Here is a 17593-nt window from a genome sequence, read left to right on the forward strand (position 1 = left end):
TTTAGTGGAAATTGTTTGTTGGAAACTGTAACAACTGAATCCTGCTGTGATTTAGCTTCAGTTTATTTTCTACAAGAAATGAACCTATAACGTGAAATGCACTCTTAGGTACTCCGCCTATGTTGCACTCTACTGCCTTCATTACAAAGCTAATGATATCAGCGAATATAAATGTTCTAAATTCAGCATTTATTCTCTGACAGAAAAATATTGCTACACCAAAAAGTAATATATGTAGAGTAACGAAATTTCTGGAATAGATTTGTCTAGGTAACATATTTAAGTGATTAACATTGCAAGATCACAGGCTGTTGTAAGCGCGAGATAAGCCATTGTAAATGTAAAATTCCGGTACATTAATAACCTGTGTAACAGTCACAATGTTCAGTGTAAGCATGCAGACGTGTTCAGCGTTGTACAACCTCGTTCACACTTACTGAGATACTGACAATGGTGTCTTTGTCGCCTTAAGGTCATTCTTGCCTAACATCAACAAACCACGTCCATTCTCGAGGGAAACTAATGCTCACGACCGTTACAGCCTGTATTTAAATAAAACATTATTTCCATCCTCATAGCGACTCTGCTAGCACCATTCTTATGCGACCGGCGCAAATACGGAGCAGACATCATCTTTCAGATGTAGGAACAAGCCTACCAACTTCCGTTTATGTCACACAACTCCTTCTTGATACTAAGATTTTTCTTCCGTCAGCGTATCAGAAAGCATGTCATTTGTATATCTATACGTCCTGGCAACCCACAAGCAATGATGAATGGTTCAAATGGCTCTGAGCACTATGGGGCTTAACATCGGTGGTCATCAGTCCCCTAGATCTTAGAACTACTTAAACCTAACTAACCTAAGGACATCACACACATCCATGCCCGAGGCAGGATTCGAAACTGCGACCGTAGCAGTCGCGCGGTTCCGGACTGAGCGCCTAGAACCGCTAGACCACCGCAGCCGGCTAATGATGAATGGAAGAAAAAGTTTGTCGCTTACTGCATTTTCACTGTTCCTAAAGTAAAACTGCCGCATCTTGCAGAATCTTTTGATATTTCAGTTCTTTACTACTACCTGTATTCACGAAAAATTTTGCAGGCACTATTCCCATATACCACTGAATGTACCTGCAAGTAATATCATCGTAAAACACGTTGTGCACCAGATATGATGTCACAAACTTGATGCTTAAATTTATTACTTACTTCGTTACTGTTAACTCCATTTGCAAGGAATTTTGCATACTGTATCACGTATGCCGCTGAATATCTACTAAATTATATCTTTCTACGACATATGAGCCAGGAGCTGCCGCATCACGTATGATGATTAGGTTTGTTACTTCTTTGGTACTAACTCTATTTTCAGCACAGTTCGCAGGCAGTTTTCAAATACAAAGCTCAAAATTATCTGATTGTGCGGCTCATAAACGTTGCGCTGCGAGAAAATGAAATCGGAGGTTGAAATTCGTTACAGGTTGGCAAAGTGGCTGATAAAATAGTCCTGCTAAACACCTAAATCGGTTTCAACCGAATTTGGTACACAGATTACTAACTATCTGGGAAGAAACATTGTAAGTGTAAGAACGAGCAACCACCCATTGTGGTGGGGGATGATAACGTGGAAAGAGAACGGGGGAGGACGTGATGGACAAACCAAGGGTGGGGAGGAGGAGATGGACGCAGAAATGGGAGAAGATGGACAGACGGAGGAGGAAGAGCAGATAGACAGAGGAGGGAAGATGAGGTAAGACGGGGTGAGTTGGAGTAGAGGGGGGAGTTGATAGAAGAGGAGAGGAGATGAAGAGAGAGGAAAGGAGAAGATGCGCAGATGAGAGAGGATCAGAGACACAGAGAGGTCGGGGCTGTGAGGGGCTGTAGGAGATGGATATGATGCTACGGAAGGCAAACAGAAAGAGGGAGAAGGAGGAGACGGTTTATAGAGTAAATTCATATTCGAACAATGCAGCTTACTCAGCTAGTTTATCTCCACATACAAACAGGCATGTCTCCACTGACTAACTAGTCACTAGCTGACTTATAATCACCCAGCCAAAACCACCAAGGACAGAAACTTGAAGTTTGCACAAAATGTTGATCTTCTGTTGTAGGCGTAGTTTAAGAATGAAATGAAATAAGGGATCTAAGGTTTTTTGAAAATATTTCGCTAACAGATCTATGAAAACTGATATTTGCTTTCTCTGTTAGAAATAAAGAAATACATGTTTCAGAATCTTTGCAAATTTTAACAGTGTGAGTAATTTTTTTTAAATAGATTATTATTAAAGAAGTACTAAAGTATTTTAAAAGCTACATCTCTGCAAATAAGTATTTGACTCCTCGATCACAAATAAAGAAAAAAGGCCTTTCAGTGTTTTTGAAAATTCAGTTCCCCAAGGGAGTGAAATAGGGGATGAATAGCTTTATAAAATTATTATGAAAGACTTTTCAAAGCTGAATCTATGAAAATTTCTATTTGGTATCTCTATCAGGAACAATAAATACGTGTTTGACAGTATTTTGGAAGTTCAGCACCCAATGGGATGAAATAAGGGATGAAAATTTTCAAGAAAATGTTTGGTTATATTAAAAAAATCTGGATTCTTGAAAACTGGTATTTCACCTCTCAGTTAGAGATGATGCAATACATGTTAAGAGATCAAATTTACAATGGAAGTAACACCACAATCTACATCTAGATCTTCATGGATACTCTGGAAATCACGCTTAAGTGCCTGACAGAGTGTTCGTCGAAACACCTTCGCACTAATTATCTATTATTCCACCCTCGAACAGCGCGCGGAAGAAACGAACAACTATTATCTTTCCGTGAGAGCTCTGACTGCCCTTATTTTTATTATAATGACCGTTTCTCCCTATATAGGTCGGCGTCAACGAAATATTTTCTCTTTCGGATGTGAAAGTTGGCAATTGAAATTCCGTGAGAAGGTCCCGCCGCAACAAAAACCGCCTGGACACCCTCTCCCGTATTTCTCGATAATACAAAACGAGCTTTCCTTCTTCGAAATTCCTCGATGTACTCCGTTAATCATATGTCGTAAGGATCCCACACGGTGCAGCAGTGCAGCAAAAGAGGACGGACCAGCGTAATGTAGGCAGTCTGTTTAGTTGATCTGTTGAATCGTCTAAGTGTTCTGTCAATAAAACTCAGTCCGTGGTTCACCTTCCCTACAATATTTCCCATGTGTTCTTTACAATTTAAGTGTTTCGTAACTGTAATTTGTAGATATTTAGTTGAATTTACGACCTTTAGATTTAATCGATTTATCGTGTAGCCGAAGTATAAATTCCTTTTAGCATCCATGTAGGTGGCCTCATATATTTCTTTATTTAGGGTCAACTGGCAACTTTGGCACCATACAGGTATCTTCGTAAATCATTTAGAAATTGGTTTTGATCTTCTGATGAGTTTACTAGACGATAAATGACAGTATCATCTGCAAACAATCTAAGACAGCTGTTTAGGTTGTCTCCTGAATCACTTATATAAATAACGAGCAGCAGAGGCCCTAAAGAAACACCATTATAGAACTACTATTAAAAAAAGAACTACTATTAAAAAACTACTGTTGAAGAGGTATTAAAGCATTTCAAAAGCTACGTCTATGAAAATTGGTATTTGACTCCTTGGATAGAAATTAAAGAAAAGAACTTGTATTCCATTGTTTTAGGACATAAAACGACTAAGGATATGAAATGCTGTTGCTGTCTATTCTTATAATATGGGAGGAACCAACTCTTATTCAATAAGAGTAATATTTTGTTATTATCGTAATCAAACGGCTTCGTTAAAAAAAGAAACCGTCTTGTGTTCGCAAATTTTTGTTTAATCCATCCACTGCCTTATCGAGAAACGAAGTGTACGTTTGGCGGCAAATTATGTTAACTAATAGGACCAGTTGCCTGATACACAGAGCCTTTTCAATAACTTTTCCAAACACTCGCGGCACAGAAATAGGTCTACAATTGTCTACATTTTGCCTTTCTTCTCTTCTGAAACCGATTTCACTGCTGCGTATATAACCTTTGAGGAAACTGACCAGCCCTAAAACAAAAATCACAAATCGCCTATGTTATCAACACTATAAACTTCCTGACACTCTTGAACTTTGGTGAGGTTTAAAAACGTCTGTGCGTGTGTGTGTGTGTGTGTGTGTGTGTGTCTGTGTGTGTGTGTGTCTGCACAAATTCGATTCAGTGTTAAAATTTGTGCGTAATGGTCTGGAAGGACACTTCCCCTTTTGCTAACAGAATGCTCCTCTGATAATGAAGAATGGATAAAAATGCTATCTATGGTTGTGCTAGTGTCTCCCTGCATTCTGGTTGAGAAAAATAGTCTGTATCAGTAAAATATGAATTTAGATAAACTTCTGGTACTATTTTCCCTGCACAGTTACACCTAAAATTAAAGTTGAAGTCACCATACAACTAATTTTTGGTACTTCCTATAAAGTGAATCACGACTCTCTCTAGCTTGAACAGAAATGTCCTGCAGCCAAAGTTAGGTAACCTATTGATAACGGCAATTAAAAGTGCAATTTCGCTAAACTAAATTCCTTCTGCACACAATTCAGTTACGTGTTCAGTGGAGTGCTTTGATGCGCCTCAAATTCAGAGGGAGCAATGTGCTGTCACAGCTATACAACTTTCATTGTTTATAAACGTCCATCTTTGTGTGGTCAGTAGACACTTCCAAGTGTAAGGAGTCATCCTGTAATCACACACCGTTTGTATTCTGCATTCGTTTTCCCCATGTTCCAACATACATCATGGCCTATGTCGAATAACAACATGATTAATGGATTTATGGTGCTGTTACCAGATTGGAATTTAAATGTTGCAACCTACTACCCATAATTAATAGCTGAGTGTATTTCTAGTGCGGACGCAGTTCTAGGAATAAAAACATTACGTGCTAATATGCCATTCCAATTAGTTTCATAATAAAAAGGGGAGTTTCGCTTCTCTTAATACGAGGTAGTACGCTTTTGTTGTGTGGTAGGATGCTCAGGTACAATACGAACTAGTCATAACAATCAATGGAATATGATACGAACAACTTTATAATGAAGGTCAATAATTACGCAGTGGGACAGCTGAAGACAGAAGGGGAGGGGGTTTATTCATAGGTATCCTTATATTGCCGCACTGACAACAATAGAGGGATCGACTTTTTGAAACCATCTATACAGTTACGTAGGTTAAGATCCCAGCTATCATACACTGTACCCTCTACCCTCGTGCTGCCTCGTTTGAGCTTAAGGCGAAAGAAGTGCAACCCTTCAGCAAATAGCTGCAGCTTCCAGTACTGTGCCATCAACAAGTGTCAGCGTGCCAACCATTCAAGAAATCGTCATCGATATGGGCTTTCGGAGCCGAGGGCCCACTCGTGTACCCTTGATGACTGCATGACACAACGCTTTAAGCCTCGCCTGGGACCGTCAACACCGACGATGGACTGTTGTTGGCTGGAAACACGTTGACTGATCGGACGAGTCTCGTTTCAAATTGTATCAAGCGGATGGACTTGTACGGGTATGCAGACAAGCAAATGAATCGATTGACCCAGCATGTCAGCAGGGAACTGTTCAACCTGATGGAGGCTCTGTAATGGTGTGAGGTGTGTGCAGGTGTAGTGATATGGGACCCACGATACGTCCAGACACCACTCTTACAGGTTACACGTACGTAAGCATGCTGTCTCATTACCTGCAACCATTCAAGTCCATCGTGCATTCCGCCGGACTTTGGCAATTCCAACAGGTCAATGCGACACCCCACATGTCCAGAACTGCTACAGAAGTGTTCCAGGAACGCTTTACTGAGTTTAGACATTTCTGCTGGCACCCAACTCCGCAGACATGAACATTATTGATCATATGCGGGATGCCTTGCAGCGTGCTGTTCAGAAGAGATCTCCACCCCATCGTACTCTTACGGATTTATGGACAGATGCAGGAATCATGATATCACTTCCCACTAGCACTACTTCAGGCATTAGTCGAGTTCATGCCACGTCGTGTTGCGGCACATCGGCTTTCTCGCGGATGCCCTACACGACATCAGGCAGGTGTACCAGTTTCTTTCGCTCTTCAGTGTAGCTGCACGTGCAAGAGATTGTGGATTCGAATCTCGTCTGGTGCAGTTTCCTTTAATTTCTAACTATTTATCGAAGTTACTTCGATCATATTTTTATTAAATTAACTGATTTATTTGTATTGTTTTTCATTTCCATTGGTTTCCCACATAGTTTTCATCATGAAATGAAATGTCGTGTGGCTAGGGCCTCCCGTTGGGTAGGCCGGTCGCTTGGTGCAAGCCTTTCTAGTTGATGCCACGTCTGAATCATAACATCAACTTTTCTTTCTCTCATTCTTTTCCCACCTCAAATCTCTGGTCATATGTTGTTAATTAATGGCATGCGTTAATTTTGATTTAATTTCTTTTGTTGTCTCGTCGTGTTTTGTCTTCGACACTACTGTGTTTATTATACAGGGTGCAAATTTTAAGATAACAAAACAGAATAACTAGAAAAATAAGCTTCACACGAAAAAATTTGTAGAATCCAGAGTTGATTATTGTGGAGGGGGAGATCTGCTGGTGCAAAAATTAGCCCGCCACCCCAGTCCACTGTGGGGTGGGGCGGGAGGCAACTTTAAAATTTCAAATGGGAACCTCCATGTTTTATTACACAATCAGAATCTACATAAGAAATTATTTACACTTTGTCTTAAACACGCTCTAATTCAAGAAAATCAATGTTCTCATTTTTGCGTGGGAAATGGTTACGGATAAATAACAAATACTTATTTACTTCGTAAATTTTGATCCGTTAAAACTAAAACTCTCCTTCTCTCCCAATAGGGTGGGATTTGAGAGAGTGGAATTAGTTTTACAAATGTTGACCCAAATCCGAACCTGCGCAAAAAATACACTCCTGGAAATGGAAAAAAGAACACATTGACACCGGTGTATCAGACCCACCATACTTGCTCCGGACACTGCGAGAGGGCTGTACAAGCAATGATCACACGCACGGCACAGCGGACACACCAGGAACCGCGGTGTTGGCCGTCGAATGGCGCTAGCTGCGCAGCATTTGTGCACCGCCGCCATCAGTGTCAGCCAGTTTGCCTTGGCATACGGAGCTCCATCGCAGTCTTTAACACTGGTAGCATGCCGCGACAGCGTGGACGTGAACCGTATGTGCAGTTGACGGACTTTGAGCGAGGGCGTATAGTGGGCATGCGGGAGGCCGGGTGGACGTACCGCCGAATTGCTCAACACGTGGGGCGTGAGGTCTCCACAGTACTTCGATGTTGTCGCCAGTGGTCGGCGGAAGGTGCACGTGCCCGTCGACCTGGGACCGGACCGCAGCGACGCACGGACGCACGCCAAGACCGTAGGATCCTACGCAGTGCCGTAGGGGACCGCACCGCCACTTCCCAGCAAATTAGGGACACTGTTGCTCCTGGGGTATCGGAGAGGACCATTCGCAACCGTCTCCATGAAGCTAGGCTATGGTCCCGCACACCGTTAGGCCGTCTTCCGCTCACGTCCCAACATCGTGCAGCCCGCCTCCAGTGGTGCCGCGACAGGCGTGAATGGAGGGACGAATGCAGACGTGTCGTCTTCAGCGATGAGAGTCGCTTCTGCCTTGGTGCCAATGATGGTCGTATGCGTGTTTGGCGCCGTGCAGGTGAGCGCCACAATCAGGACTGCATACGACCGAGGCACACAGGGCCAACACCCGGCATCATGGTGTGGGGAGCGATATCCTACACTGGCCGTACACCACTGGTGATCGTCGAGGGGACACTGAATAGTGCACGGTACATCCAAACCGTCATCGAACCCATCGTTCTACCATTCCTAGACCGGCAAGGGAACTTGCTGTTCCAACAGGACAATGCACGTCCGCATGTATCCCGTGCCACCCAACGTGCTCTAGAAGGTGTAAGTCAACTACCCTGGCCAGCAAGATCTCCTGATCTGTCCCCCATTGAGCATGTTTGGGACTGGATGAAGCGTCGTCTCACGCGGTCTGCACGTCCAGCACGAACGCTGGTCCAACTGAGGCGCCAGGTGGAAATGGCATGGCAAGCCGTTCCACAGGACTACATCCAGCATCTCTACGATCGTCTCCATGGGAGAATAGCAGCCTGCATTGCTGCGAAAGGTGGATATACACTGTACTAGTGCCGACATTGTGCATGCTCTGCTGCCTGTGTCTATGTGCCTGTGGTTCTGTCAGTGTGATCATGTGATGTATCTGACCCCAGGAATGTGTCAATAAAGTTTCCCCTTCCTGGGACAATGAATTCACGGTGTTCTTATTTCAATTTCCAGGAGTGTAAATATTTGGGTCAACGTTTGTTAAACTCTAACTCCTATCTCTCAAACCCCACCCTGTGGGGAGAGAGGGAGAGTTTTAGTTTTAGCGAATGAAAATTTACGGAGTAAATAAGAATTTTTTATTTATCCGTAACCATTTTCGACGCAGAAATGAGAAGATGGAGTTTTTTTTTAATTACAGCGTCAACTACCAAGAATCAAAAGAAAATTTTAAGACAAAATGTACGTAGTTCTTTATGTAGAATCTGATTCTGCAATAAAAAATGGGGGTTGAAATTTTAAAGTCGCCTCCCGCCACACCCCCAGGGGGTTGGGGTAAAGGGCTAATTTTAGCACCAGCAGATGTCCCCCTCGAAAACAGTCAACTTTGGATTATACACATTTTTTCGTGTGAAGCTTATTTTTCGAGTTTATCTGGTTTGTCAACTTAAAATTTTCACCCTATATGTCTTCCTCACTATGCTTTAATTTCGTTTTGGTTATAAGTCCTTCTTTCTTTTAAGTTGTGATCTGTGTTATTTTTCCCACATTGCAGTAGGTATTAGGTTGTGCTGTAAATATTTGTATGACAGTTACCGCGCAAAAAAAATTGCACATCAGGTAACAAAAAATACCATTTTTCACGCCAATGCACAGTCAACATAAATATATTATTTCGTCTTTTGTTTTTTAATCGATGGATCGGAATATGAAAATAACTGAGTACAACAATAGACAAATACAATTACATTCAAATTCACGAAAATTCCGATTGGGAAAACGATATAACGTTAAAATGAACCAAATGAAAATGTTCATACGGTGACTAAAATGATGTGACGAAGGGATAAAAATAAAAAATTACATTTAAACCAATTAATTCAATAAAAATAATCATCAAAGTCATTTCCAAAAAAATTTAAGAATAAAAAAATTACCACATTTCACAAGGTTCAAACCTGCAACCTCCTGCGTCTGTATCTACTATCATTTTCCCTACACCACTGTTTACTGTTGTTAAGCATCACCCAAAATTCCGAATGTTTCTTTCCGTTTGTTACTCGCAAATGAGGGCTCACCGCGGTGAATGGCTGCAGGGTGTGATAGCTGGAAACTCAACCTACGGCTGGAGATCTCTCCTTGTGAGCTGTGTGGCTCTTATTGATGTCGTTTTTCGACTGGAGTTGCTATCATTGACTGATAGACACGACGGGAGCACTAGAGAGCGTGCCCGGAGAGCAGAAGGTGCTGTAAACTTAAAGTGTTCAGTCGAGAAAGGGGCAGTCGTAGAGTGACGACTCTTGCAGTCACCAGAAAGATAGCAGCAATACCGAATGCAAACCCAGCGAGCCGGGATCAGTTCTTGTTGTTTGGTCGTGAGAGTGGATTTTAGATGGTTGGCCACCCAGGATCGTTACTGAGCCAGCTCAATGGTTACAGAGATGTACAGTGCGGCCCTGGTCGGTGGAACGCTTCTATCTGGATTTCACTTACTCTGATGTCAACCGCCTGCACCGGGAATGTACACGTAGGCCACCTGACCATCTGTCAAGACCAGAATTGATTTGATGAGTAATTCTGTTCTTTTTTTATGTATTGTGGGGCTGTAATTTTTATGTGGTTCGCAGGAGTGCACTCAATTTTAAACTGACAGTAAAACCAGCAAGGTAATTTATTCCGCTCGTGTATGTGTTCTGGCGAAAGTTGTCGGTTTAGGTGAATCCACAGCGAACTGAGGCCAGACTGTAGAGTGAACTTCCTTAGAGTTTACTGTGCTTAATAAGAGCAGTTAGGATATATTCTTTTATGCCATTCTAGAGAGCAATGTCGTACCAATCTTTGGTTGTCGTAATCTTAAGAATTATGTGGTTTCCCGGTACTGCGCAAATTGATATGAACCCCTTTCTAGCCTAGATACGTTTATAGGTTTCTTAAGCTGCAAAGCTGCTGTGCAGTATGAATCAGATTTTGGAGTCACTGTGTTGTGGGTGCAATACCTGTTCCATGAAGTAGTTCAATTAACAAACGGAAGTTGTCTCTGAAGGGCTTTTACACGGTATTTTTCATTTGATTGTGGTTAACCAAATCGGAATAAATGTTATTGCACAGATGAAAGTTTCCGTCGTGAATTTCGTATTGTTATTAAACCTCAAGCTGTATTTTCTCTTAAGTTAAACTATTTTACAATTTATATTTATTAAGATCAGTGTCGTTTAAACTAGTTGTCTTCTGGAAGCAAACTGGCATCTTCTTAAGGAGACTGAAATTAAAAATTTCAGTTTTTAATTTACTTGCGGCCGTTTATGCAACCTCAAGTTCAGTATTCAATTTTTTTTAAATATTTACATGGCTTTTCAACTATTCCATGGTTCAGTTACCCGGTTCAAAACTAATTTTGTTGGGACTCTGTTTATATTTGATTTGTAATCTTAATTTCTGGTCTGTGGTAGTAATTTGACCTCCCACCCGTGTCTGTGGGTGCTGTCACGTATCGCGTTACGGCGACTGCTTGGTGGATTGTGACTCTGTACATGGCGCCTACTGAAATATTCTCGTTCTAAGTATGATTCTGTCCTCCTCTGGAAAGAGTTTACAATCAATATTAAAATAACATTTCAAAATAAATGTTTATTGAAATTCGTTATTTAATGGTGACTGTTGTCTTCTTGTCGCAGATAATTATGCTGACGTCGAAGTGACGGACCATTTCACAAACTTTAAACGTAGGCTGGTTTTAAGTTCATCCGTGTGTCTGTTTTCTGTACAGCGCCTACCTTTCCTGCAGCGGTGTTAAAGTGTTGACTTACCTTGGCTGCGGCCTCAGAGCCGGCGTAGAGCCTCCGCATGAGCTGCAGGGTCTCCGGCAGGTAGCAGGGCGTGTAGTTGGTCCAGCCCTGAGGGGACGAAGGGTCGCGGCCCTCCCAGCGCCCTTCCAGCGAGCACCGCCGCACGGCGAACTCTGCAACCAGAGGGTGTGACGTTATCTCCTGGAACAACATGTGTGTTAGCGACACATGTCGAAGAACTGTACGATGGCTATTTTTTGATGATGTTGTAGGATTTGTTAATATCTGTACAGGAAAATGATATACTTGAAGAATTGTGGTCGGAGAAACAGTTGCTAGTCAACAGTATCTCTGCCTACAATGGCAGCATTGTGGAGACACAGAATCTTTCAGTCAGTAGTGAATAGCTGTGGTGTGCAGCAGGTAGCAAGATTAAAATTTGATGGCCCATTGACCAAAGGACACCATGTAATGTATAGGAATGCAAGTCAAAGAACTCCATGGTCAAAGATGACAGACTTGATCAAATCCAAAGAAGTGCCGTTAAACACTTCTGTGGTAAACAGATTACAAAACTGAAGTATTTACAGTTCCACACTTTATGGATATTACATGAAAACATTATCAAAACAAAGAAAAGTATAAAGGGATTGATGAATATAAGAATATACAACATTTTACAACTCACTCCAATTGGTAAGCATGCAAAATATAAGCTATCTATGCATACTAATGTCCAGTTGCAGAATCTATTTTGTTAGTCACATGAAATTTTTTACATCATTGAGCTGTTAAACCTTGTTTTATCCCATAATTATTTTTTCTTGAGTGATGAATATTTCAAGCAATAAAATGGGCTTGCAAGGGGAAGTGCTTTTATCTGGCACTCTTGTCTATATCTTCACTGATAATGTTGAGTATACATAATTTAATAGCAATTCTGAAGTTGTAAATAAAGTTTTCTATCGTGAATGTATGTTGATGACACCATTATCTTCATACAAGAGGGTCACAATGATGTTCAAAGCTTAAACAGTGTTTTTAATGATATGCATCCATCCTTACAGTCCACAGTGGAAATTGAAGAAATATGGGAATAAGTTTTTAGATTTAAGAGTGGAAAATATAATGATATAGATCAGTTTAATATATACAGAAAGCCTACAACCACTAATGTAATAACCAATAACCAGTCATGCCGACCCATGACACACAAACATGCTTTTCTCAACTCTATGCTGGACAAATAAAGAACTAAATATCCTAAATTACACTGCCACAAAAATGATCGTGAACCTGAATTGAATTTTATTGCAAAAAAATAAAAGCTATATAGAAGTTAGCTAGGCAAGAAATCTCTTGTGTTGAGATAAAATATACGTCAAATTTGAGATTTGCTACAGCTCTACATTGTGGAAAAGCATCTGATAAAATCAATCATTTATTTTAAAAAATGCAACACTACAATTTCATTTCAAACCAAAGATAATTTAGGGCAAAAATTACACCAAAATATTCATCGAGAATCAATTTATGATGCCAGACGTGTACAAAATTAGTTATTTACAATGTTACAAAATGTATGTTGGCCAACCAGGAAGGAAATTCAGAACTATATTTAATTAAGGTTCCTATCCAAGTAGCATCTTTGCATCAGGTATGTGTTTAAAATCACACAATCATACACCAGATAGAATTGCTGATGACATGGAAATTTTGCATAGTCCTGAAAATGGTGTGATTATGAACTTTCTCGAAGAAACAGAGATTTTTGCAAATAAGGTTATTCATCCAGATAAACTTCTCGATGAGTAGGTGGAACTTAGAAACAAAAGTTTCTTAAATAATTTGGTTGACAGTTTCAGATATTTGAGTGGATCTTCTTAAACTATAGCTCTCCTCAATTATGCCCCCCTTCGTATTTCTCCTCTGTCCCTCTCCTCTCCCATCCCTCCTGTCATTATCCACTGTCATGTTTTGTAACCTACAATACACAGCTTTTTTACATATGTGTTTCATTTCGACTTTTTATCATATCATATCTCTTTATTAACGTTTATCCGTATAATAAATGGAATTTCAACCACATTTTGTGATTATGTAGATACTGGATAACTTATTCTCCTAACTAATGCATAAGAGTCCAGATGTATACCAAGATTCTTCACAAAAAACGTTTAGATTGTGGCATATGCAGGAAGTATTAGAATGTTTTACATCTACATATTTGTTTTTGTTTCACCCCTAAAACTTGTATTTCCTTAATATTAATTTCCTTTAATGTGTATTTTCGTCATATATGGCTTGACTGATTGTAATTTCATTGACTGTTCTGTAGTTGTATTTTAACATGCTTAAATTTTTAACTGAACTTCCAAATATTGTATATTCTTACAAATATCAATCCTGTTATTAATTTACTTTATTTTATTTATTTTCATTCTTTATTTTTTTGTAGTATGAATCAAGTACAGAGCTGTTAATGCTTCAGTGTTTACCATAGAAGTGTTTAATGGCAACTTCTTTGGATTTGGTCAATACTGTCACCTTTGACTTTGAAGTTTTTTGACTTGTATTTCTACATATCACATGTGGTCTGTTTGTCAATGGGCCATCACATTTGAATCTTGCTATACTTTTTCATTTGTATTAGCAACTATGAATTTTCAAGAGTAATGTATGTTAAAGCTTGTATGAAATGTGATAAATCCGCAATAATTTTATGAGTATTTCGCCTGATATAACGGCTTTTCCTGTTTTGATCTTATTTCGTTTCACATTGTCACAATGCCCACTTTTGTATGTTGTACACTCAGGCTGATGATGGTTTAAGACCGAAACTGGTAGCAGAGTAAACAACATTATCACAGACACCACAGTGTATGCATTGTATAAAATTCGTACAGGCTGTAGACCAGCGCCTAAGCAAGATGTTAAGTTATTATAAACAATGGATTTTTTTAAGTCGTAAACAGTAAACATCTCCTCAGAATGACATTGTTTGGTTGCATTGGTTACATTAAAATGGACTGACGTTTTTTTTACCACTCAGGGTAAAGCAGACTGCAGTGTGTAGCTGTTGTGATGTGTCTTGTGACCTGGCAAAAAAAGAGAATGCGAATTCGCTGCGTTGTGTGCACACCTTCTGTGGTTAATGGTTCAAATGGCTCTGAGCACTATGGGACTCAACATCTTAGGTCATAAGTCCCCTAGAACTTAGAACTACTTAAACCTAACTAACCTAAGGACATCACACACACCCATGCCCGAGGCAGGATTCGAACCTGCGACCGTAGCATTCTGTGGTTAATAGTGTATTTTAGTGTGTGATGTAGAATGCCATTAGAATAGCGGACAACCAGTAGCTTCGAATGACAACCTGTTGCTTTATGTTACTATATGTCAGTGCTTCCTGCTAAACCTATCGATGTCTAGAGAAAACTAGGCCTATGTAAGATTGGCGAGCGTAGTGGAGGAGTATGCCCTCCCATTGATCAGGCGGGACAACGTTTGCGACTCAGGAACTCAGACGGCTTCGCTCAATCAGCTACAATATGTGATCAAAAGTATCTGGTCTCCTACATGTATTACGGAATTGACCACTACAAGTCACGATACCCCAGCGCCCGTATACAAGGGGGCGCGGATTACTGTGTTGTCAGCAGAGAATCAGCAACATCACGCGTGTCTGCCAGGATAACTCAGTGACTTCGAATGTAGGCTAGTTATTCCATGTCACATGCGTAACAAATTCGCCAGGGACAGTTCAACCCTTCTGAAGCTGTCAAAGTGGACTGTTGGTGATGTCATTGTGAAGTAGAAACCTCAAGGAACAACTACAGAAGATCAGCCAGATCTCGAGGATTGACGCACAGGGACCGTCCGGCACTACAAAGAGAGGTTGTAAGAAATATCAGGAAATCAGGAAACGCTTGTGAGTTCCAAAGTGCTACATACAGTCAAGCTAGCACAATGACTGTGGGTAGAGAGTCACATAGAACGGGATACGGTGGTCGAGCAGCTACTCATAAACCAGACATTACAGAACTCATTGCTAAGCGACGCTTGAGCTGGAATAAAGAGCGCCCACATTGGACAGCGGATGATTAGTGAACTGGAGTGACGAAGTACAGTGTACACCATGACAATCCGACGGAGGGGTTTGAGTTTGGCGAATGCCTAGAGAACATCACCTGCCTTCATGTGTAGTCAAGAATGCTCTAAATACTGAAAGATATGAGCACTACAGCAGTGAATACTCCGTACCGGTTATTCAGAAGAACAGTTCGGATGCTATGATTGTTTCTATCTGTATGCCAACGCATTCTGTCACGAAACAGCAACTGTGAGGCAGTGGTTTGTTGACATTAATGTTCCTGAATTGGACTGGCCGGCCCAACGCCCACCCTGAAACCAATGGACCAGGTCTGGAATCAGTCACAACATCGACTTGTCTCCTGACCCCACACACATCACTACCGCCTCTGGTTTCAGCGCCTGAGGAAGAATGGGCTGCCATTCCTCTATAGACATTTGGACAACTCATTTAAAGCGTCTCAAGCGGAGTTCAAACCGTAATAAAGCCCCCACTAACAGGTGTCCGGATATTTTTGATCAGATAGTGCAGTGTGGAAAAACCATGTAACTAAGCCCAGTAAGACCATTAATCCAGTGAAATTAGTTTGCGAAATATAACTTGTGATTTTTGTGTCAGGCTTATTGGTTCACTGCGATGGTTTTGCCCATCTCAAAATCTACAGTATCCACAATTCATTAGTCTGACATTATTACAAAGTATTCCGTCGGTTCCCGAAATACTTAAAAAAATTTCCCGGATTCCTCCTCCGCATCACAAGCGAGAAGAAATCCTACCGTTTCTCGAGAGAAATCAGCTCGTACTGGCTGCGATAATCTTCAAAGAGCTCATTCGCCTTGTTTGTGGACAGAAAGACGGATTTTCACGCCAATTATAACGTCCTGGACGTGGCATACGCACCTTTCATGTCTAATCCTGCGCTGACAGGTGGGTTTGTCGGTAAAGCGCGGATCTGTTAATTCTTTGCGGTTGCTCCACTTTTGAATCCTCCGAACAGATAATCTCATACACTGTAAGAGTCTTATCGTTTTTCAGTTATTTATCATAATGGTGTAATCAAATTGTAACGAAATATGCATCCCAGGTCCTGTGCCTGGCATCGATACTCTCCTGGGCTTTCAGTATTCCATTTCCGTTCTCTAGCAGGGCGAACATCATACACGAGACTTCATCGTCTTGAAACAATGTCACGTGCCTTCTGGCGTTATCCACTAGGTACTTTAATTATATCGTGAACACTACTGGCCTTATAACACTCCATTGTCCTTATTTTTACAGCTTCGTGGTTTCGCCAAGTTAAAGACGACTCGACAATGTTTATCCGCTTGCTACTCATGAACCAAGTCACGAAGCTAGTCCACCGATCTTTGAGCTTGTATCTGCGACCGCTGTATCGAATGCCTTGCACATCTACAGAAACTTGGACAATGGGACATTTAGAAATGAAACAGTCAGATGGAGAGATGTATTGTTACGGGAGCCTGTTGAAGAGCAAGTGGATTTAAGATGGCCTGTAAAGGGTCCACGAGAAACATGAGTAATAAAGGACATCGGTATCACCCCACCCAGGTTGTGAAATGTGTCATTCAGGTTGTGTAAAGCGTCGTATTGTAAGGGTTTTGTTTTATAGACAAAATTTTAAAATTAGTAATATTTTGGATGTCACGTGGAAAATAAAGCTTCAATAGCATCTGAGTAATAGCGGGCAACATCTCTGCCAAAGATGTTGCGCTGCGAGAGACTGTTAATAGAATCTTTCCTTGTGAGAGGAGTAGCGTCTTGGAGAGGCAGAGGAGTAGTCGAGTTGTATCGTCTGATGCAGTAATAAGTGTTTAGGTCGTGCTGTGTACCGGCAATAATTTTCTTATATTATTTTCAATATATGAAGTGGTATTTTGTAAATTCATTTAGAAGACTTGAAAAGATACTGTAGTAGCGCATTTGCAGAGACATCCAAGCGTAGTAATTAATTTGGTCAGCGATTTAGAATTACAGACTTTTGTGATAACGTAATAATGTGTGGTTTACTGATTTTTCTTCAAAGATGTGTACCATACTTGTTTGTAATACTAAGACGATTTGTCCACATTTTTCCACTATTTATTTAAAGTGAATTTTTAATATTTCAAATGTTAAAGTATTTTTTCTTAGTGACGTACAGTTTTGTTAATTCAGTTACTTTATTGTTTTTTCTTCAATCAGCATTCGTCTCTTTATTTCAAGTGTCACACATAATTTTGCTTTCCCGAGTTTCTCAGAAACAGAACATTAATTCACAATGATCATTATAGTAGTGAGATTTATTAATACGTAAGTTTTGTGGACGTCACTATAGTTTAAACCATGCATT

The 17593-nt window shown here is 40.7% G+C and overlaps 1 protein-coding gene across 1 annotated transcript in view; it reads right to left on the minus strand.

Moving 5' to 3' along the window:
- The window catches only part of LOC126150433 (PDF receptor-like), a 492332-nt gene that overhangs the window by 151632 nt on the left and 323107 nt on the right, over positions 1 to 17593 (minus strand). The window contains exon 4 of the mRNA XM_049915877.1: positions 11169 to 11320. Within this exon, the coding sequence (XP_049771834.1) occupies positions 11169 to 11320 (152 nt within the window). The remainder of the gene's footprint in view (positions 1 to 11168; positions 11321 to 17593) is intronic.

This window comes from Schistocerca cancellata, chromosome 2 (assembly GCF_023864275.1).
Source record: "Schistocerca cancellata isolate TAMUIC-IGC-003103 chromosome 2, iqSchCanc2.1, whole genome shotgun sequence".
NCBI classification, from domain to species: Eukaryota; Metazoa; Arthropoda; class Insecta; order Orthoptera; family Acrididae; genus Schistocerca; species Schistocerca cancellata.